The 23206-nt window shown below is 46.7% G+C and overlaps 1 protein-coding gene across 3 annotated transcripts in view; it reads right to left on the bottom strand.

Annotated features, from left to right (window-relative positions):
- HAO1 (hydroxyacid oxidase 1) overlaps window positions 1–8383 on the bottom strand; it is a 49311-nt gene extending 40928 nt beyond the window's left edge. For all 3 annotated transcript variants that reach the window (XM_045011432.1, XM_045011433.1, XR_006578393.1), the window contains exon 1: window positions 8198–8383. In XM_045011432.1, the coding sequence (XP_044867367.1) occupies window positions 8198–8367 (170 nt within the window). In that variant the 5' untranslated portion in view covers window positions 8368–8383. The remainder of the gene's footprint in view (window positions 1–8197) is intronic.
- Between the last annotated feature and the right edge of the window lie 14823 nt (window positions 8384–23206).

Raw genomic sequence — 23206 nt, 5'->3', positions numbered from 1 at the left:
CAGTTATTTCCCCCTGTGGAACTGCGAGCCTCTGGAAACAAGCATTTCATGGAAAATGGTACAGCATGGTCAGTGATCTCATGCACTTTTGTCCGTGTGGCTGACACCCTGTGCATTGGCTGTCTATAATATGCCATGTTCTTTCCTTCAGGTGAGGTTATCTTACTCCCATTGCACCCAGACAGGGGGAGTAAGGGAGTCCCAGGTAAGCCTTTCATCCCCTGGCATGGGCTACCTGTGTCATCACTGGTGACCTTGTGGGGAGAACACGCTCCACCAGGCTTGCTTTTTAGACGCAAATCGCAAGATTAATCTGTGGGACTAGCTGAATTAGTTTGACAGTTTAATTTTTGTCAACTCAATGGCTGCATTAAGTGACAAATGAGTAGACAGGTGATCAGTGAATATCCTAGCAGGTGAGCGATTGTGTGACAAGTGACGGGGTACGCCCCATGCACATTTTGAGAGGAGTGGCATGTAAATACATTGGATTGTAAAATCTTCTTTGATTTTTCAGGCAATGGGGAGAAGTTTGAGTAGCAGTGGGGTGGGAAGGAAATGGGCAGAGCCTTGGTTTCCCTCACCCTCTCCACTTAAAAGCAATGGCCTAGTGCAGAGGGGAAAGTCACCTGCTACTGATCTGTACCAGCAGGAAGATTACTTCCTTCCTGGAGCAAGTGGGATGGGATGGAATGAATTGAAATGCTCCGTTTGTTGCATGGTCTGCTTACGCACAGCCACGCACTCCCTCTTCGGCAGGGCCGATGGGTAAATTACACTCTACTCCTTGAATGAGTCTGGCAGAATCCGCCTGACCATCTCAGCCCCTGTATTGGGCCCCATCCATTTCAATGCCTGGAAATAACACCGCTGCAGAGCACACCATTCTGGTTCTTTGTAAGGGCCAGATTCCCAAAATGGATGCCATGAAACGGTATTCCAAAACAGGTACCAGAAGAGTCATGTATTGCATCGCAATAAAGCCGAATATCATACGCTTAGACAGTAAGCAACTCAGGACAGGGAGTCTTTGTACAGCACCTAGCACCGTGGGGTCCTGGCCCCTCCCTGCCTCGCCCCGTCCCTCCCCGTGATATCACAATATAAATAACAAATATGCATGTGGTGACGTTAACGCTGGGTTGTCTGTCAAGTCACACTTACTGCGACCAACAGGCTGAGTTCTGAAAGACAACAGTAAAGATCGAGCCATTATTACCACCAGCCACAAGAGGGTGTGCGTTAGTAGGTATTGGTGCATGTCCTGAGTGCGTTGTGAGACACAAGGAGGGATGGCTGGGGGCTTTTGGCATGCAGTGACAAGACACAGTTTGCTAGGCCAGGGGTTCTCAAACTGTTGTACTGGTGACTCCTTTCACACAGCAAGCCTCTGAGTGCGACCCCCCCCCTTATACATTAAAAAACATGTTTTTATATATTTAACACTATTATAAATGCTGGAGGCAAAGCAGGGTGGGGTGGAGGCTGACTCCTCATGACACCCCCCATGTAATAACCACGTGACCCCCTCAGTTTGAGAAGCCCTGTGCTAGGCATTATAAAGCCATAATAAGAGAGGGGCCCTGAAAACTTACAATCTAAGTAGACACAACAAGTTTTATAGAGGGGAAATTGAGACACAGAAAGATGAAGTGACTTTTCCAAGTCACACAGGCAGAGTCTGCGGCAGAGCCACGAATTAAACCCACCGGCGCCGCGGGACCAGCGGACCCTCCGCAGGCACGTCTGCGGGAGGTCCACCGGAGCCGCCTGCCGCCCTCCCGCGGGACGCCGCCCCAAGCGCGCGCTTGGCGCGCTGGGGTCTGGAGCCGGCCCTGCTTATGGTTCTGGCAGTTTTAATGATGAATTCTCTGTAACTTGGTCTTTAACCCATGATTTGAGGTAACTCAGCCAGAGGTCAGGGGTCTATTACAGGAGTGGGTGGGTGAGGTTCTGTGGCCTGGAACGTGCAGGAGGTCAGACTAGATGATCACAATGGTCCCTTCTGACCTTAAAACCCCGACCTTCTACTTTCAGGTGTTGGCCATGCTTTATTCTGTCAGGCTCAGATCTATAGGTGCTGGAACTAGGGTTGCTGGTGGGGGGCTGCAGCATCCCCTGGCCTGAAGTGGTTTCCATTATATACAGGGCTTACAGTTTGGGTCAATGGCTCTCAGTGCCCCTTCTATTCACATTGTTCCAGCACCCCTGCTCAGATCCCCAGCTGGTGTAAACCAATGTAGCTCTGCTGAAGGACACCACTGAGGATCAAGCCGTAGGTGCCAAAATACCACAACTCTCACCAGGAACAGACGCAGAAGTACCAAAATCCCTTTTTTAAAAAGACAGGTTTCATGAGATTTCCAGCCTAAATTTGCAGAATCAGAAGGCTCGGTTGTTGTTTATAAACATCCACATTTTAGGAGAATAACCTATAAAACAACCTCAGTTCCCAGCCCCTTGGACCTCTACTATCACTAATATATGGCTCCTAAAATATTCTTTTTTGTTTCCTTTTTTCGATACTTCTCCCCTTTAAATGTTTTCACTGAGCCAGTTCTAGACAGATGTTGGACCAATGCTCATGTTTCAGCAGTGGTTTTACAAAGTTACCCATTCGTATGAAATAAAGAAAATGACACATTTGGTTCCTCCAGCCCTGGAACAATAGCATTTCCTGGACATATATTCAAGACAGTGTATATATTTTTTTAATAATCATCTATTGAGCATCCACTTTTTTTTCCCAAGCTAATGTAGCCGCATAACCATGTGCTGTGATCAGCTGTTATAAACGGTCAGTCATTGGGATGGGAAACCACCATGGTACATCTAAGCGATGGAGGAAGTAGCTTTTGTGATTTCAGTGGCTGTGATGGTCACTTGTAATCACTTAACATCTTTATTTCTGTATTAATAAACGTATCTTCTTGTTTTATCTTAACCAGTGTGTTTGGATTAGAGTGCTGCTAGATAAACATACTGTGAAATCAAGCTTCTTATCCCAGGCACATTCTAACTCATTCTGCTACCTTACTTCCCTCTACAGCTCTGCACTTCCTGTCATAAACTGTCACAGCTGATGCTGTGCACAGTTCAGCAGTTACCCAGAGGAAAGGTATTAGCTCTCACGGGCTGTTTTGAATTGAATCCATTAATTTTTTTGTAAAGCACTTGGAGATCCTTAGATGACAGACATCACAGAAATGCAGCCAGCGTATCCTCATTAAAAACCTCTTCGGGAAAGACTGGTGGAAATTTCCACAGATGTATTCAAACAAGCCATTTAATAGTGGGTACGTCCACCCGCTTCTCTGGAGATCCCTCTGGAGTAGAAACAAGAAAATATTTCATTCACCCTTTGCTATCGATGGGGTGAGAGCATGATGCATGTGTTCAGAGTAAATTCTTTAGTCTCCCAGGGCAGTGTGATGGAATTCCTACATGTGCTATACACAGTATGGGATTATCCTCCATCAGCAGCACTCGGTGCTGAGAATTTACACCTGACAGGCTTAAGGAAGATGCTGACCAGAGTAAGTGAGCGCAAGCCATAAATCACCCCCAGTTCAAACACACCTCTTGAAGAGGGAGATGCCAAATGAGGTGACTTGTTGCTACTCAGTGAAGTACTTTGGCTTTCCAGAGGCAATGTTCCTCTTTGTTCCTTTGAACTTCTGTATAAAATACAAAACATTCCTGGCTTTTTTTTTAACTGCATATAAATACCTGCTTGAACCTAACTGCATTCTCAGTCTTCCCCAATATATATGCACAGTCATTTGAATGACCTTAATACCTAGCCACAAGGCAATGATCATTTGCTGTGTCTTTGGTAAACAAGCGGTCACTGTTCCATGTACGTGTCCCTGAGGATAACGTCTCTTGTTCCAAAAGCCTTTGGAAAGTCCACGGCAGAGTGTGTCACAACAGGTTATCAGAGATTTGATTCCCCTCCCCCTCTGCTCTTCATTTAAAATGCTGAAAGAAGAGATTTCAGATTGATTTCTTGAGTGCCATCAAGCCAAAGACACCCTGACCTTGTCCTAAAATCCATTCTCTGTTCACCCTAGTTGGTAATTAGAAAACTTTAGGAGTGAATTTAATCACCAGGCAGCACAGCCTTGGAAAGACATGAGCTAAAAACAAATGCAAGGTGAGCAAGGTCATATTCTGTAGGGATGACGTGCTCTGCCATCCCAAAATCTTCTTGGACCTTAAAAATCTCATCTCAACAACAATCACCACCATGTTATCCCAGGGCTCTACCGTTAGCAATAAAGTCCTGACATTGGGATGTGAACCTTGGCTCATATTGCAATACGGACTCATGTTCTTGATCGGTGTTAAACACTGAGAAATCAACCAATACAAGAAAGTTACTATGACTAGCATAAAAACTGGTCTCTCGTGGACATTTATACGCTAGGTGAACTGATTATATGTCAAGAGCATTTGAAGTTACTCAAACTTCTCATTGCCTAAAAGCTAAAACAACCATTTTATAATCCATTATACGTGCTTGCCGCTCCTCCAGAAGCATACATGGTACATATCAAATTAACTGTGTCACATCCCAAAGTAATCGCTCTCTTGCTAGGACATTCACGGATAACTATTCTAATTATTTGTCACTTAATGCAGCCATTGAGTTAACAATAAATAAATAAATAAACTAATCCAACAAAGTAATTCACATTTAAAGGCACTGAAACTATTTACTGCATGTACCTAAATAATTGCATCATGTACCAAAACGGCAACCTGTGCATTTCCCACGCACTTTCCAAGTGCTGATTCAGTCTCAATTTTGTGCTGTTACTTTGCAGTTTAAAAAACCTGAATTTTAAAGCCAGTCAGTCCTGACTCCTTTGTCTTCAAGGTATAAGTGACATCTGGACTTTTAGGGTAGGGTTTTCAAAAGTATTGGCCTAATTCTGCCTCTGTTGAAGGCAATGGGACGTTTAGGGGTTTCAGAAGTAAAGTTCCCATGAAAGCTGTGGCAGAATCAGGAGCAGAACCCAATACTACTGAGCTACAGTCCAGTGGTTGAACCACGAGATCATCCGTCCTTCTTCATGTTTCTGCCACAAAGCTGAATGATATTGACTGGAGATAGTACTCACCCAACCACACAGTACAACCCAAAGTAGAGTGAAAGCTTTAAACATGTTCGATCCAATTGTGCTATTTGCATATCCCTTCTCAACATGTCACCATGGGCCTCTGGTCTGATAAATACTGAGTCACAACATGAGAGCATTTGCTTGGAAAATTAAAATCTATTATCATATTTGGCAGCCTTCTCCATAGGCTCCAAAACACAACGGGGCAGAACCTTAGCTGATGTGAATTGTCAACGCTGTGTAACAGGCACTCTTCAGAATCATTCCAGAATCCCACAGAAAAACATCATTGCAGTGAAGCTCAGGTTGCAGACACTCATCCATGTTTCGAGAGCACGTTACCTTTCAGAAACATTAGAGTTTAAAAATACTTATACGCACTAGAAATCCAGGAATGCAGTTAAGGTTGCACTTCTCAAACAAAGCACCCAAACTACATTAACTTTGTACCCGTAGAAATGCCAACCTACTACCTTTCCTGATAGCTATGCATAGATAGGGGCAGTCGTTCTCAAACTTTTGTACTGGTGACCCCTTCCACATAGCAAGCCTTTGTGTGCGACCCCCCCTTATAAATTAAAAACACTTTTAATATATTTAACACCATTATAAATGCTGGAGGCAAAGCAGGGTTTGGGGTGGAGGCTGACAGCTCATGACCCCCTCCCCCCCCGTAAGAACCTTCTGAACCCCTCAGGGGTCCCGACCCCCAGTTTGGGAACCCCTGGATAAGGGAATGGGAGTATTTCATACTCTCAAGGTGCCTCTATATTAGCACACAACCAATGAAAAACCCTTTGATTTTACAGTGTCACAGGAGCAGGTAAGCATCTGATGGTCACCTAAATGGAGAATGAGCATTCAAATAGAAAGGACTTTGTTAGCTGCACATATTAAATATAACATGGTAGGATGGCCTAGTGGCCAGAGCATTGGACTATAACTCAGAAGATGCAAGTTCTATTCTCGGCTCTGCCAGTGACCTTGGGCAAGTCATTTCACCTTGCTGCGTGTCTCAGTTACCCCAGCTGTAAAGTGTGGACAAGAATTACTACCTTCCTTTGTAAAGTGCTTTGAGGTCTAGTGTTGACTAGCCCCATAACAGAGACAGTTTTTCTTAGTATTAAACCACAACTGCTGTTTTGGATTTTTCCAACAGTAAAGACTCCTCCCTATAAAAAGTAACACTGAAAAAAATATACTGGGCCTGCTTCCACTCGCAGAGAAGTCAGTGGCAGAAGGCCCGTTGACCTCAGTGGGAATGCCCATTGTTAATGGATGTTTTCATTTCATCTTTTCTAAAAGTTGATATAATGGTATTTACTCATCCAAGGTAATTAATCCCATATAATGCGGAATATTTGTCACATATGAATAGGCCAATAAACACTTGCTAAGGAAAAAACTGAGCAGTTAATTGAGTGAGCCTTTTGGCTGAACATCCAAAGGGGACTTACAATTACTTGAAAACTAATTAGTTTTAATAGAGATAAGCTATCTGCATTGTCCTATGATGTAACAGGCAGGGTCACACCTGTTATGTCTTCCATAGCCATTAGTTATACTCTATATCTTGTAGTGATAACGGCATGTCTTAGGCCCACCAAGGGACAAGATGTTAATGAAATCCTTGTTTCTTGTTATATTAAATGGCTAAGTGTGGCCCAAACATTTCATGTCAAGTTATGGCTGGCTTCCTCCGGTTATAACCACCACTATTAACATCTTTTTCACCTTTTATTAAAGATACAGAAAAAGAAGGAAAACCAGTTTCAGCATTAGAAATACAAAATATTAAGAGTAATGTTTTCATTTTAGCCATATCCCTTATAATCTTCCCTTTAGCTGCACAGAGTTATTTATTGGGAATATCCCTCTTTGTCTGGCTTTTAGACAGTATAAAAGATGGTAACTGGCCTTTTTTGGAGAAATGGGAGTTTAGACGGTCTGGTGCCGTTGCTGAAGTCTGATCCTGTTTTCTTTAAGACAAAATATGACACACACTCAAAAAGAGAAAGGAAAAGAAAACAGCAAAGATAGAAAAGCAGCTTTTGTCTCTGGTGCTGGTGCGTTTTCCAGACCGCTGAGTGGTGAAGGAAAGCTGGCTGAACCCTCTAGCGTAGATCAGGCCTGAGAAAGGCCTCCATCCAACAGAACTGGTCTGGTCCTCTGATTTCCCACTGGTAATGGCTGGCCTTGGTAGAGATGTCTAGCATGCAACCCAGCCACTCAGACCGTGCACTAGGTTTTGTGGTTCGTCCCTGGGTGCACCAATAGGACACAGCTTTGATTCAGCTGCCCTGCAGGAATGCACGTCATTGGCAGCCTGAATAACTGAGTGGAGGAGCAGTGAGTCACTATTTTGCAATATGATATAAATCCCCTTGAGTTTCATCCTCGCAAAGAGAATCTGAGGAAGGTTGAAACTGATCTAAAGATTGTTACCTACTACTGCTAGTACATTTGTCTGAGTCAATAAACATGAGTGTCAATTACCTTGGGTTGCAAATTTGCTGGAGTGCAACCCAGTTTTGAAGTTTTCCCACATCTCTCATTTGCCCCCTGGAAAAAATGGGGAGGCTGAAACATACCCTGATGGCAGACATGTGAAGACGAGTGTAAAAATTAAAATCTCAATTAGCAGATTAAATAGTGCTTACCCCAGGTCTGATCCAAAGCACATTGAGGTCAATAGGAGTCTTTCTACAGACTTCAGTGGAAAATAGATCTGGCTCCCAGTAAGAGCTGGTCAAAAAAAACCCAACAAAAAACAAAAAAAAAACCTCTGCCAAAAATATTTTCCATCTTTGGATGGAAAATATTTTTGGTTTTTGTTATTAAATGGAATTTTCAAGAAATTCCATGTTCACAAAAAATGTTACTTAAAATCCAATTTATTTTCTCTTTTCAAAGAAAAATGTTGATGAAAGTGAACAATTTTTCATTTCTGTTTTATTTGTTTGGGTTTTTTATTTTTATTTTTTTGCAGAGAAAAAAAAATATTCCCCAACCAGCTCTACTCCTAGTAAAGATTTTCAACATATTAAAGAGTGACTCTGTCTTTTTCCTACCTTGAAAATGCTGCTACATTATCGGCTAATGTTTGTTGATTGTCTGCTCCTGATCGGTAATAGTCGTACACTGCTTTTGGAAGAACTCTCTTGGAGTATTGTTCAAAATCACCAACACAAACTGGTTTTCCAGACATTTTGCAGACCCCGCAGGATAAGTCTCTTCTCATATCCCACTCTTTTTAAGCTCTATTTTTCAGCCTGTAAATAATTAATGTGGGAACTTTTCCAAAGTTCAAGTATCTGAATCAATTGAATTGACTTTTTAAAAATGTGCAAACAATTCTGGCATGAGTCTGGCCGTTCTCTTTGGACTTTGCCATTCTGTTCCGTTTGAGATATGTGCCCAGTGGGTTCAGGGCAGATCCTGGATGTCAAGGTGGGGAAAAGGAGAAACAAGAAATAAAAATGAATAAATAAGCAAACATATTGGCACTATAGGGATGTATGAATTAAAGCTTAACCTAAACTAGTCCCTTGGGTCAGGAACTGTGTCTGTGTGTGTCTTGTTCAGACCTCTAGGTCTTGTCAATGCTAAAGACTAAAAAATTCTGATCGAACACCCACAAAGGTAGAGGATATCTTGGATGTCTACAGTTAAGGCCCCTACTCAGGAGATCTGGCCTCAATTCCCAGTTCTACCACAGCCTCCTTGTCCTTGAGTAAGTGACTTTCTCCCTGTGGCTCAGTTCCCCCTCTGTAAAATGGGATAATCCTTCCGCTCTCCCACCCTGTCTTGTCCACTCAGCCAGTAAGAGACTTTCTGCGCGTTGTATGGAGTCAAGCATAGCAGAGTCCACTTCTGTAATGTAAATAAACCCCACCTCTACTGACCACCCGTAACATGAAAAACTGGCCCCTCACTGCTTCATTGATCAACACCTAGATCAATGGTGCTGTGCTTTCTCTTTTCCCCTGCAGGAGGGGCTGTGGGCAGCGGAAGCCTCTGCCCATTCCTCCACTGCAGACACAAGCTTAGCAGGTGGGGGCCAGCCCTGTGAGAACCCCAGGGGGAAGAAGGCTGAATGTCCCAGCAAAAGGAGAGGTTGTTGAGGGGGTCAGAACAGTGAGTGGAGGGTTGTTGGTTTGTGAGGGGGGGTTGTGGGGAGGAGCTAGAGGGTGATCTTGGTTCTCTCACTAGCTCCCCTCCCCCACCCCATCAACTCCTGGTTGTGTCTTCCCTCCCCCCCCTACCCAAACTCCATGTTCACCCATATTATTAAGACCTCACCCACCCCAGTTCATTTGCCTGTCCGGCCCTTAGCCTTAAATCTCTCTCCATACTGGGAGGAGCAGTGCATGATGGGACTAGTGGTTTCTATGTGGTTGCAGTCCCAAAATAAAGATGCATAAGTTAGGCAGGATTCTACTTTTTGCTTTTATGCATTTTAACAGATAACATTTGTATTTATTTTTTAACTAAACCTAAAGACATTGTCTACAAGTAATGATTTGCAAAGTCTTTTTGAAACTCTGCAATCAACTGAGATTTATGCCTTAGCTAGAAATAAAATGAACTCACCTAATAGCTATTATTTATCCCCAATGTAATAACTGTAAAACAAGTCAAGATTTAGAAATTAAATCATAGTACTTTGACTATATAACATTAATTTCTTCTTACCAGCTTGCCAGAGAGAATTGTAACTTACAAGCACAAGGGATCTTACGTTTTCAAATTTCTTGCTCTGTAGGTGTCAATTATTAATGATGCAGATGTTTTCCGGGGGTCAGGACCCCTCAGGGGGTCGTGAGAGGTTATTACATGGGGGTCACAAGCTGTCAGCCTCCACCCCAAACCCTGCTTTGCCTCCAGCATTTATAAGAGTATTAAATAATTTAAAAGTGTTTTTAATGTGTAAGGGGGGCTCGCACTCAGAGGCTTGCTATGTGAAAGGGGTCACCAGTACAAAAGTTTGAGAAGCGCTAGGGTAGAGGGAGAAATCTAGAATTTAATTAAAATCTAATCCTTCCAAGCCATAGGACGAGGTACAGTAGAACTTTGACGGTTACCTAGGTCATATTTGGGTCACCACAGGTCAACACAAGACCTGATTTCTCACCGCATGACTCCACTATTGAAGTTACACCCACTTCAAACTGGAGTAACATGCTGATGAATCAGGCTCAGTATCTACTTGTGATGTGCTATCCAATCAGGAATTGCATGTAATCAAAAGACAAAGCCATCCACCAGTCCCCCGACCATTTGCATTTTAGAGTGGCTTTATATTTCTTTAATGAGGCTGCAGAGTAAATAAACAAACAAATAAAAACTGAATCACAATATGTCCTAATGCACTGTAACATGATACAGAGTCTATGTTTTAGAACAGTACCTTTGTCTTGTTTTAAAGGTACATCGCTATTTTATGGCTATACTGTCCAGGGTTTAAGGTCCAACGATGAGTGAGAAAAACCACTTACAATTCAGTGGGGATTTTCTAACATCTTTTGAGAAACACCTTAGGGATTGGAACAGGATGGGTTGTGCTGGCCATACAGTCAGCTTTGGGAAACATTTAAAGAAAACTACAGCACTTAGAGAGAAAGCTGCATATCTCTAATTGCATTTCCCATATGAAGGGAAGATTAGTCTAAGAGGCTTGCGAGAGAGAGAGAGAGAGAGAGAGAGAGAGAGAGAAGTTTATGCTTCTTGTGGGTATTCATCTGCTGAGAACTTTCATGAGAGGAATTACTGGAGATGAATATTAACGTAGGTGTAATTATACCAGGAGATATTTTATCTAAGGAATGCAGGTCACACATCCATGTCAATTTCAAGCAAAATCCAGAATGGTTTAATTGACCTCTCTCACCCCTCCGGATACAAAATTGGGACTGTATCCTACTTTTATTATTTCAAAAGCATAAAGTCTATGCTAAACAGGCCACCTACCCCAATGCACACCAGAGAACAAATACTGTGTGATAGCCAGACATTGTAATACAGGCAGCTGCATTGAAAGCTACTTTGTATGTCTGTTTATAATCTTGATAATTTGCGCAAAAACTGCTGAAAATAGCTTAGCTCAGAGGTGGCCGACCTGATCCTGAGAACGAGCCAGAATTTAACAATGTATATTGCCAAAGAACCACAGTAATACATCAGCAGACCCCCCATCAGCTCCCCGCACCCCCTCCTAGAGCCTCCCGCCCACCGGCAGCCCTGCCGATCAGTACCTCCTCCTCCTCTCTCCCTGCACCTCCCGATCAGCTGTTTTGTGGCATGCAGGAGGCTCTGGGGGAAGAGAGGGAGAAGCGAGGGCATGGCAGGCTCAGGGGAGGGGGTGGGAAGGGGTGGAGTGGGGGCAGGGCCTGTGGCAGAGCCAGGGATTGAGCAGTGAGCACACACACCCCCCGGCACATTGGAACGTTGATGCCTGTAACTCCAACCCCGGAGTCGGTGCCTGTACAAGGCGCCGCATGTTAACTTGTGAAGAGCGACATGTGGCTCCGGAGTCACAGGTTGGCCACCCCTGGCTTAGCTGCTTTGCTCTTCCCAAGCTGTTCATGCCACCTCCCCCATCCACTACTTCATTGCATTAGTCACGCTTATAAATGAGACGGGCTTTATGTCACTAAGTTATTTGGTGCACAAGCCAATGCTTCCTCTCCCATACTACAGCACGCGCGCACACACACACACACACACACACACACACGCACCAGGGAAGAATGCTCAGTCCAGACTGGCTAAGAAGGTAAACCTAGGACCAAATTCTGGCTGCTCTGTGCACAGAGCCATATGCCAGAAAATCCTCAAGGAACGGGAGAGACCTTCCACCTGTTTCACACCCCTCCCAAAGCATGTGGGAAAGCTGCTCCAGGACAGTCCCATGACAGGCGACCAGGGAAGGACACTCCTGGTTGGAGCCTCAGTCTAAGAAAACGTGGTCCACCCATTCGTATGCACAGGCCACCCTGACCCAGCACTGGTGACTATGAACACACCTCAGGCAGATCATACATGTTCCTAGCAGAGATAAGGTGGGTAAGGAAGGCCAGTGGGTAGGGCTGGGTCACTATGCTTGCTATTGCAAAGGTTGCATTTGCAATATCCAGGCATTTCCATTATGGAGCTACTTCCATGATAGGCCGGAATTTGTCCCATGTTTTTGATGTAGATGTAATTTATACATCTTTGTGTACATCTTCTGATTATAGATGAACATTCAGCAAGCAGAAAAGAATGGCTACATTTTTTCAAATTCATTTTCACAGCAAATAAGTCACTCTGCTGTACTGCGAAAAGATATGCCATAATCCAAGCAAATTGCCTTGAAGGTGGAATGAACTGCTTTTTAAAAAAAAAATGCACTAAATGTATAATCACCCTTGGTGCTCCTTCTGTCTCCCCAGCAGCCCTGCTTTCACTGATTTAGGTGTTAGAGATGTCACTCTCACCGCCTACAGAGCATGCCGCAAGGCACCACTGTTTAAACGCGCCCTTCCCCAAACAGCAATGCTGTAATGTCAGGCGCAGAAGGCATCAAATACCTGTGCCCTATGGCTGTAAGGAACTGGCTTAGAAGAAGGGGTCCAACTAATTTCAGAAGGAGTCTGATATATTGTCAATGTTGGACAGCACACTCAGACTACCACACATGAATGCCATAGTTATGCTTCTGAATAGCAGTGTTAGGCGGTACCAGGCCAGGATGGAGATAGGATGGGATGAGCAGCTTTTTCAGTAACATCACCACCTAGTTTAGGGTGGCAATTGACCTCTACACATAGGGGCTCATTTTATGCCTTGCGTTGGGAAAGCAGCAGGTGATATCACACATCGATGTGCCAGATGCCACGGGCAGCTCGGTACTGATCCGTATCAGATTGTCACGTACCCCATCAAGATGGGTCTGCTTCACCTACTGGGGCCAACCCAAGCCCATCAAGTAGAGCGGGGGCAGCTCAAGCCAGCGAGGCAGGATATATTTATGTTGCCCAGCAAAGATGCTTTGCAGTGAGCTTTCTGCATTGACTGTGAACATGTTATCCCAACCCGCTTCTCAGAGCATGAGAACAGGGGGGTTATGAGTCTGCCCATCCACACCCCTTATTCTTAAGCAGCACAGCTGTCCTCTGAGGCTACCGATGAGATGCATAGTGTGTGGTTACTGCTACCTGATGATTTCTGACCCGGGGGAACCTTCAAATTTATTACAAAGCATGTCAAAAATGGGTCTGATCATTTGGCCTTGCAGGTACAGCCCGGTACACTGAACAGCCTCCTTGCTGCGTCTGAAAAAGATCTATATGCTAGCTCTGACAGTGCTTCCTTACAAGTAATTGGCTCCTTTAGTTTAATGAACCTATGCAATTGCTGTCCTGCAGGATGAACGCCTCCTTCTGTCAGCTTAATGAGACCTCCGCGGTCTGAGCTGTCACCTTAGGGAAAGACAATGGCATTTTGAGGCCCAGCAAAGAGCTTGCTGGAATGACAAGGGCAAAGATGGCTGATAAAAGTCAAAGCACAATCCAATTGAAACATTCAAATGTAATTGGCGGGGGCGTGAAAGGGGATAGAAATCAAGGCAATGTTAACATCCTATTCTGTAGCTACCACTGCTTCTCATTTGTTCCCCTGGCAGACACTGGAGAGTTACCATGGTAGTGACACCACAGTGAAAGATTAGCCAGGCTGTCCACAGAACCCTGCCCTTTCCCAGAATTAAAGAGACAATGAAGACAGAAATCATGTGCTCTTTTACAAAACTCTTTATCTGTGTTACAAGCGCCGCCAGTGATTAAAGTGGAGAGGATGTTCTATTCAGGTTCCTACAGAGGGCTCTGGATCACTGAATCAGAGTGATATTAACCCTAGTTTTCCGCGTTTATGCTCTTTGTTTACTTCTCACTCACCTTGGTTCTGAAGTCAGACAGGCCTGGTTCCTTTAGAGCATATAATGCTTTACCAACAGGAGAGTAGCTGAGTTATACTCTACGTTCTAGCACTTTTCAGCAGAAACTGAACTTTCCTTTTTCAAGGCTGATGAAGTATCGCGTCAGGTCCCCTGTGAAGCTGGCCTCCCAAAGCAAGGTCTGATCCACACAGCCAAGCAGCTGAATCTGGCAGGGGCTCTCGACCTTGGAGGTGGCCAAATTAGGTTAGAGCCTGGTTTAGTTCAGCCCGTGTGGATGGGGTGAAGCACCAAATTGGGCACACTAGTGATAGCAGCTGCTGGAAGCGGGGGAGGGAGACAGGGTCAGGAAATGTTGCGAGGTTCACATGAGAGTTCTCGTCTAAGCAGCCTCGTGGGGATGCAGGCTCTGCAGGGGGTGCAGCTGCCACTCCACAGGTCTTGGGGCTCAGGGAACCCCCAGTCCTGCAGAGTTAACACCTCTGTGCTGTTCCCCAGACTCTTCTTGAGTAGCAGGGCTCCCTCGTGTCAGAAGGCAGCTATCCTGTGATTACACAATCCCCACCCACCAACTCTCACACCCTTCCTCTGATCAGCCTTTAGTGCAGGGGCAGATGCATGCTAGGATGGGGCCAACCATAGAGAGGTTCCACTTGCTCCCACCCTTGTCAGAGTGCCAGGCAAGTCCATTTTTAAATAGGCAGTGTTCTGTATTAGGGACAGGATGGCCCAGCACTTCTGGAAAGATAGGACCAATCAGCTCTTTGTTTAATGAAGCAAATCAAAGAGGACAAGTTCTACAAGCTACCCTGTGATTACGAGTTAGAATTAGATGGGGTGTTCTTTGATGGTTCACTTGCTTGTTCTCAGATGAACTACCATCCACGGTTCAAGTGTAATTATACTCCATATTTTGGTAGAATGCCTCAGCGCTTCCTTAAAAGCATTGCAGCAAGTTGTTTAGCCAAATTACTTATTTATGTGAAAGCTTTTCTAGGGCCCTATCAGAATGCCTTGTAAACATTAATGAATCTATGCTCAGAAGCACGGAGTGGCAGACAGGTGTGATTATCCCTATTTTACAACTGGTCAACAGATACATGGCGGTTAAGGGAGGGATAGCTCAGTGGTTTGAGCATTGGCCTGCTAAACCCACGGTTGTGAATTCAATCCTTGAGGGGGCCATTTAGGAAACGGGGGTAAAAAAAAAGTCTGGGGATTGGTCCTGCTTTGAGCAGGGGGTTGGAGTAGATGACCTCCTCAGGTCCCTTCCAACCCTGAGATTCTATGACTTGTCCAGAGAGACAGCACAGCCAGAGTTGAAAATTCAACTCAGCACGTCCACATCTTATCCACAGAACCATCCTTCCTCCATTGTAAGATAGTCACTATGACATGTGAAGAGGATATTTAAAAAAAAATGTTCAATTTCATGATAAGATGTCCTCTCCCTACCCCAGCCAAACTATGCATTCCATATTATAGTTGTCTTTGGAAACTGTCCCTTCGTGGTGAGGGCAAAGGATTATTCGTATTAACTGAACACCAGGGGCCAGATTTTCAAGAGGACTCAGCATCCACAATTGGGGTCTTGATTTTCAAAAGAACAAAACTCCCATTTTGGCTCCTAAATGAAGTGGCCAGAACGCCCAAGAGGAGCTCCGGGATTCTGAGCACATCCAGCCACTTACTCAGGAGCCTGCATGGGAACTCCAGGGTGCAGAGGTCTTTTGAAAAATCAGGTCTCAAAAGTCTAGTGTTTTACGTGCTACGGGATCCAGATATTGATCCATTGTTGCATTTGGATACACATTATTTGCATCAGTCAGGAAGGGGGACTTCTCTACATTTCAATCAGAAAGACATAGCTCCTTTTGTTTACATAGCTACATGCCTCTCAAGTCTGGCCTGGCCTGGCCAGGCCCTTAACAACATTGGCTACCATGTATATGCTCCCTTCCGTGCCTACCTAAACAAATCACTTGCCTGTGTGGATCTTTTTTTCTGCCAGACTAAGGCCTGGTCTACAATAGGACTTTAATTCGAATTTAGCAGTGTTAATTCGAACTAACCGCTCAACCGTCCACACCAGGAAGCCATTTAATTCGAACTAGAGGGCTCTTTAGTTCGAATTTGGTACTCCACCCCGGCAGGTGGAGTAACGCTAAATTCGACATGGCTAGCTCGAATTAGGCTAGGTGTGGATGCAAATCAAACTTAGTAGCTCCGGGAGCTATCCCACAGTGCACCACTCTGTTGACGCTCTGGACAGCAGTCCGAGCTTGGATTCTCTGACCAGCCACACAGGAAATGACCCGGGAAAATTTGAATTCATTTTCCTGTCTGGGCACTTTGAATCTGACGTCCTGGCTGGACATCGGGGCGAGCTCCGCAGTACCTGCAACGATGCAGAGCTCTCCAGCAGAGGAGTCCGGCCAATCCAAGAATAGAAAGAGGTCCCCAGCATGGACAGACCGGGAAGTCCTGGATCTGATCGGTGTGTGGGGCGAGGAGTCTGTGCTGTCGGAGCTGCGCTCCAGCAAGCGGAATGCAAAGACCTTCGAGAAGGTCTCCAAAGCAATGATAGAGAAAGGATACAGCCGGGATGCAATGCAGTGCCGCGTGAAAATCAAGGACCTGAGACAAGGCTACCAAAAAGTCAGAGCGGCAAACGGACACTCCGGAGCCCAGCCCCAGACATGCCGCTTCTACGAGGCACTGCATGCCATTCTAGGTGGGTCTGCCACCACTGCCCCACCAGTGACCGTGGACTCAGTGTTCCTATCAGTGGATGGCATAGTGAACCTGGACAGTTCCTCCTCGATGTTCGCCGATGTGGAAGATGAGGAAGGGTCTGTGGAGGACGGCGCAGGCGACAGCGAACACAAAACCGCTTTCCCTGACAGCCAGGATCTCTTCATCACCCTCACAGAGATCCCCTACCAACCCTCCCCGGCCGTTAACCCGGACTCTGAATCAGGGGAAGGATCAGGCGGTAAGTGCTAGAAACATGTAAACATTTATTTTTTATAAAACAGGTATAAAAAATAGAAATACTATATATAAAATTTTCAATGAAAAACTATATGAAAAGTAGGTCCACACATATAGGGATTGAACAATAATCCTCCAGGGACAATTCAAGAAAGGTCTCATTTAGGTCCTCGAAAAGCCTCCGCAGGAGGTTCCTGGGGAGAGGTGCCTTGTTGGGTGCTCCGTGGAAGCACACTCTTCCGCGCCAGGACATCCTTATGTAGATGGGAATCATCGCCTCTACAAGCATGGCCGCATATGGTCCTGGTCTCTGCAGGGCTTCCCTTAGCATCCGCTCTTTGTGACTCCGAGGGACCCGCATCAGGGTGATCTCGTTCATGAAATGCTGCATCTAATTAGGGCAATTAGTGTATTGTTACTGTTGTGAATGGTTGACTTTTACTTTGCATAACAATGACCCTCGCTTAACAGCCACGTGTTGTAGGCCACATAGGAAAAGCATACATTGATCTTTCCCATGCACTGGCGGGAGTGGCTGGAAAAGGGTCAGAGTATATGATTTCCAGATTGCCTTTAGCGGGAGGGCACAGCTATCCATTAACTGATAAGCAGAATGTACTGTAAGGCTTACCAGGACTGTCTGCTAGACGGATTCAGCTGTCTCTCCCCACTTGTCCGCTCTCCTGTGCAATGCCGCAGCCAATGAGAGCGTATTCCGAAATCTCGAACTTGTCCCGAGATCTCGTGAGACTTGTTGCCCTGTATGGTCTTGTTCAGAGAAACTGACTAGACTGTGTTCACTGTTCGCAAACATGTATCTGTTCAAGGAAATCAGTTACTTTTCCCATCACACAGCTTCGGCTCTTTCCCGGACTGCCCCGGCATCCCCCTCGCAGAGGCTGGCGCAGATTAGGCGGCAAAAGAAAAAGACTAGGGACGAGATGTTCGCGGAACTGATGGCTTCCTCCAGAGCCGAGGCGGCAGAGCAGACACAGTGGAGGGAGACCCTATGTCAACAGCATCGCACACACATCGAACGGGAGGATAGGTGGCGGCAGGAAGACCAGCAGGCGACTCAAACGCTGCTTGGGCTAATGAGGGAGCAAACGGACACGCTCCGGCGCCTTGTTGATGTTCTGCAGGACCGCAGGCAGGAGGACAGAGCTGCAGTGTATCTGCAACCGCGCCAAGAAGTCCTGCCCCCCCCTCACCCAAAAGTACAAGACGGAGGGGCGGTAGGGGCCGTGAGAACTGTCACTGCACCACTGCATAGCGCTAATGTACCACACCCTCTCGTAGAAGTGCTTCCCTTACAGGCTCACCCAGTCCCAAATCCAAGTTTCATCCCCCCACTGTGTATTAGATTATTAAAAGCTGTTTGCTGTTATTCACTGTTTTGGTCACGTCTTTCGTGTCAGAGGATTTTTTTGTGTATGGGGGGGGGATTTATAATTGCACAGTATAGCCTACATTACCAGGGTACAGACTTGGGGGCATGATCAACTGCAGGGCACACACACACTGCAGTCAGTAGGCACCAGGGTCACTCTGTGTGGTGTATGCTGCCCCGGGTCATTCTGTGATGTGTATGCTTGTCCAGGGTCCTAGCACCTGCCACCCCCTTAATGTTAAGGCACGCTGCCCTTACCATGCACTTCCACCGTAGCAACGAGCCTCTCCGCTGCCCTGAGCCCCAGCAAGAGCCCTCATCCACGGACAGATACTCACCCTTCCCCCACACCCCTCACCCCTTCCTACGCCCAAACCCGCAGCCCACTGCCGTCATCCAAACCCCTATCCAAAGAAGGCACCACTTGCCCCTTCCTGCAAACCCACCCCTTCCTGCAATCCCTCCCCTTGATGCACAACCACTTGCAACCGTCCCCCACCCCAGAGACCTATGTAGGAGCAGGAGGATGTCATTCCTCTATGGAACAAGCGGTCTGTACATCAGTGCACACCGTGCCCAGCACAGTATGCGTCCATGTTTCAACACCTGAACAGAAATGCAAAGCAAAACAAAGATTTATTAATAATGAGTGTAACAATTAATTTTATTTAAAACGTGCTTTGGAAGTGGGGGAAACTTGGAGAACGGGGTATGTAACCGCAGATCGAAATCGACACATACAGACACAGGCCCAGGGTCAGTTTCTATTGAAAGCAAGTGGAGAGTCAAAGGTTACCCTGCTCTCCGAGGAAACTAGCTTTCAAAGCCTCCCGGATACACAGCGCTTCCCGCTGGGATATTCTCTCGGCACGGGTGTCTGGCTGAGCGTAAACTGCAGCCAGGCGATTTGCCTCAACCTCCCATCCGGACAAAAAGGTCTCGCCCTTGCTCTCACAGAGATTGTGGAGCACACAGCAAGCAGCAATAACTACGGGGATATTCTTTTCGCTGATGTCCGAGCGAGTCAGTAAGCTCCGCCATCTCCCCTTGAGACGTCCGAAAGCACACTCCACCACCATTCTGCACTTGCTCAGCCGGTAGTTGAAGAGTTCCTTCTCTCTGTCCAAGGCACCTGTATAGGGCTTCATGAGCCAGGGCATTAGCGGGTAGGCTGGGTCCCCGAGGATCACTGTAGGCATCTGCACATCCCCAACCGTTACTTTGTGGTCCGGGAAGAAAGTTCCTGCCTGGAGGCGTCTAAACAGACCAGAGTTCCTGAACACACGCGCGTCATGAACCTTGCCCGCCCACCCAACGAAGATGTTGGTAAAACGTCCCCTATGGTCCACCAGTGCTTGCAGCACCATAGAAAAGTAGCCCTTTCGGTTAATGTACTCGCTGGCCTGGTGGGCCGGTGCCAGGATAGGGATGTGAGTCCCATCTATAGCCCCACCGCAGTTTCCATCTATGATGTCCTGGACGTTTCCGAGAGTCACTACCTTTGAGAGCAGTTGCTCAACGATTGCGTGGGCTACTTCAATCACAGCAACCCCCACGGTAGATTTGCCCACGCCAAAGTGGTTCGCTAATGACCGGTAGCTGTCTGGCGTTGCAAGTTTCCAGAGAGCTATGGCCACTCGCTTCTGCACACTCAGGGCTGCTCGCATCCGGGTGTCCTGGCGCTTCAGGGCAGGGGACAGCAAGTCACAGAGTTCAAGGAAAGTGTCCTTACGCATCCTGAAGTTTCGCAGCCACTGTGATTCATCCCAGACCTGCAGCACTATGCGGTCCCACCAGTCCGTGCTTGTTTCCCGGGCCCAGAATCGCCGTTCTACACCATGAACTTGACCCATTGCCACCATGATCTCCACGGCGCGGCGTACCCTGCTTTGTGAGAGGTCTGCGCCACTCTGTGAATTCCTGTCCTCACCGCGCTGCCGGAGCCTCCTCGCCCGATTTCTCAGCAGCTGACTGTGGAAGAGGTGGACGATAAGGTGCGAGGAGTTGACAACGGCCATAAGTGCAGCGATGATCGCAGCGGGCTCCATGCTCGCAGTGCTGTGGCGTCCGAGCTGTAACCGACCAGAGAAGGGCGCGAACAGATTTCCCGCCGGAGCTTTCAGGGAGGGAGGGCGTGATTGACGGTTCTATGATGACAGTTACCCAAAACCACCCTCGACACATTTTTTCCCCCCAGCAGGCATTGGGGGCTCTACCCAGCATTCCAATGGGCAGCGGGGACTGCGGGAACTGTGGGATAGCTTCCCACAGTGCACCGCTTCCAAAGTCGACGCCAGCCCCGTTACTGTGGACTCAGAAATTCGAATTAGTGTATTTACTGTGGATCCACAAATTCGACTTCATAAGGTCGAATCCACAAATTCGACTTAAGTAGATTCGAAATAGTCTTGTAGTGTAGACAAGGCCTAACAGTGGTAAAGCCTGGGTCTGAAAATCCTTCCCCAGCTGCGGCCAGAGTCTCAAACTTAAATTTAAGATAATGAGTGAGAGGTGAGGGACTGATACACTATTTTACCTTCCCCAGTGGCAACCTGTGAGTTGAGGGCAGGTGCGGAGTGCTGGGTTGACAGTGATAGGGGAAAGGGTGGCTCCCTGGCCAGGCATAGCGAACAGTGGGATGATAGCAGGGTGGAGTTGATGGGCTCTGAAGAGAGAAAATTCAGCCCCCGTGGTGACGTCTACCTGGAGACCAGAGGGTGGGAGTGACAAGTGCAGGAAAGGGACTTCTGGCAGAATCTGCAGGACTCTGTCATGAAGACAGGGGGTATTAAAAAAAGTGAATGTAACATTTTCTCCTACTTCTTAACCAGGGTGATTTAGAAAGAAGCTGCATCCATCCCAGGTGTAAGTTTAGCACGCCCGTTACAACAGAGATTTGGTCCTGGGAAGCTCTTGTGAAGTGGCAGGGCACAAGCCTTGTCAAACAAGCACGTAGTCAGAGTACAGGTCCCCCAGGCCACTCCATTTCACACGCTGGTTTGCAAGAGGAACAGCCTTTTGGGATTCTCAGCCAGCGACTGCCTCAGTCTGTGCATTCTCCACCTCCCTCCTTCCTCCCAAACCCCAGGACTCTGTGGGCCCCTGGAGATCAAGTCTGTGCACCATCATTTGAGAACCTCTGGCCTAGAGCTTTAGCATCCTTCTCGACACCAACAAAAGAATGTGAGAACAGGCTTCATTCTCCATGAAAACAGCCCAGTTTCTTTGCTCACCTTGAATGGCTTACGCCACTCCCCCGCTCCAGCTATATTCACTGCACGAGCTCCGAGGAGATACTCCACCATTGGGGATGAGGTTCCGCAGTTCAACGGAGTTGCTCGCTATTTGGAAGAGCTGACAGCCCTGTGGTTATGGCGTTCATCTGGGATGTGGGAGACCTGGGTCAGGTCCCTGTTCCAGCTGATTCAGAGCAGGGACTTGAACCTGGTTCTCCCACATCCCAGGCATGTGCCCCTGCAGCACAACTACTTATGCTGGGAACCAGGAGCCCCTTGCGTACTTCTCGGGACAGTGCCTATGGTGAGTGTGAAGAACTGGAAAGCGAAGTTAAACACTCAAGATGGGGATGGAAAGGGAATGAGGCCCTCTTGGAGCTGAAACTTTTGCTGGAGCAAGTCGCAATTTTAATTTCCTCTCCTACTGCCCAGTTCACTAGCAGCATGATGATGGGCAGGTGGGTTTGCTGTAGCTCTGTGTTAGAGATCTAGAAAATCCAGGCAGAGAGAAACTGCAATAGTCCATTCACTCCCCATGCCAATGGATTCTGGGTGTGTCATGGAGGAATATACTGGCCCAAGACAAGGAGGTGGGGAGGGAGTGGGATGGCTACTTGCTCTACGAGTGCCATCTGTCAAGCCGTCCTACAGAGTAGCCACTTTCAGGGACCAACACAACTAAGGAAAGCCATGTTCAACTGCCAGGGAAGTACACTCCTCCCACATTGATAAATGGATTACTGTCTGATCAATTATAACTCGTTGATTATAACTCAGAAATCAGGACGTTTGCTTTTTATGTGAGATGCATCCTTGTACCATGGCAAAGGTCACCCTGTTATGAAAGTAAACAAGCCTGAGCTGCTTCCAGTAACACTCTACTGAAATGAGCCAGACATTTGTCCACTGACCTTCGGATGATCTCACTTCCTGCCATATTTAAAAGAGCTGGTTAAATAGAGACCCACCTTCAATGATGACCAATGTCTGATACTTACAAGGAATGCAAAAACACACCTAATTGTGCTATATAGTAGGCAAGAGAAAAACCTCCTTACTGACCCTCTGCAGTAGTCAGCCTAGGCCCCGAAGTCTGATCTCCCCTATTATCAGTAGCATAGATTTTTAAAAGAGCTGGCCAGGAATTTTCTGGCCTAATATTTTTCACAAGAAGGTCTGGTTTCCATAGACACAAAGTCTTCCTTGGCAAAATGTCGGTTTGAATGAATTTTTTTTTTTTATTTTCCAGCCAAAAAAATCCCCTCACCTCTACCTGAGCCACCATGGAGAGACTCACACCTCATTCTAAACTATGCACCAGGCTGCCTGGCATGACTGTACCTCCCATGATGGACTGGCCTCTCTGAGTTGCCAGGATGCATCGTGGGAGGTGTAACATGGCAGAACAGTCCAGCTCTTAGAGGAGAATGGCGGCACGAGGCACCATGGTTCAGGTGGATCCAGACTGAAGTTGAATGGATCCAAAATTAAATGTTTCAAGTTGGGTTGATAAAGCAAAAATGTA

Source organism: Mauremys mutica, chromosome 3 (genome assembly GCF_020497125.1).
Source record: "Mauremys mutica isolate MM-2020 ecotype Southern chromosome 3, ASM2049712v1, whole genome shotgun sequence".
NCBI classification, from domain to species: domain Eukaryota; kingdom Metazoa; phylum Chordata; order Testudines; family Geoemydidae; genus Mauremys; species Mauremys mutica.
This window is presented reverse-complemented; position numbering and strand designations above follow the sequence as displayed.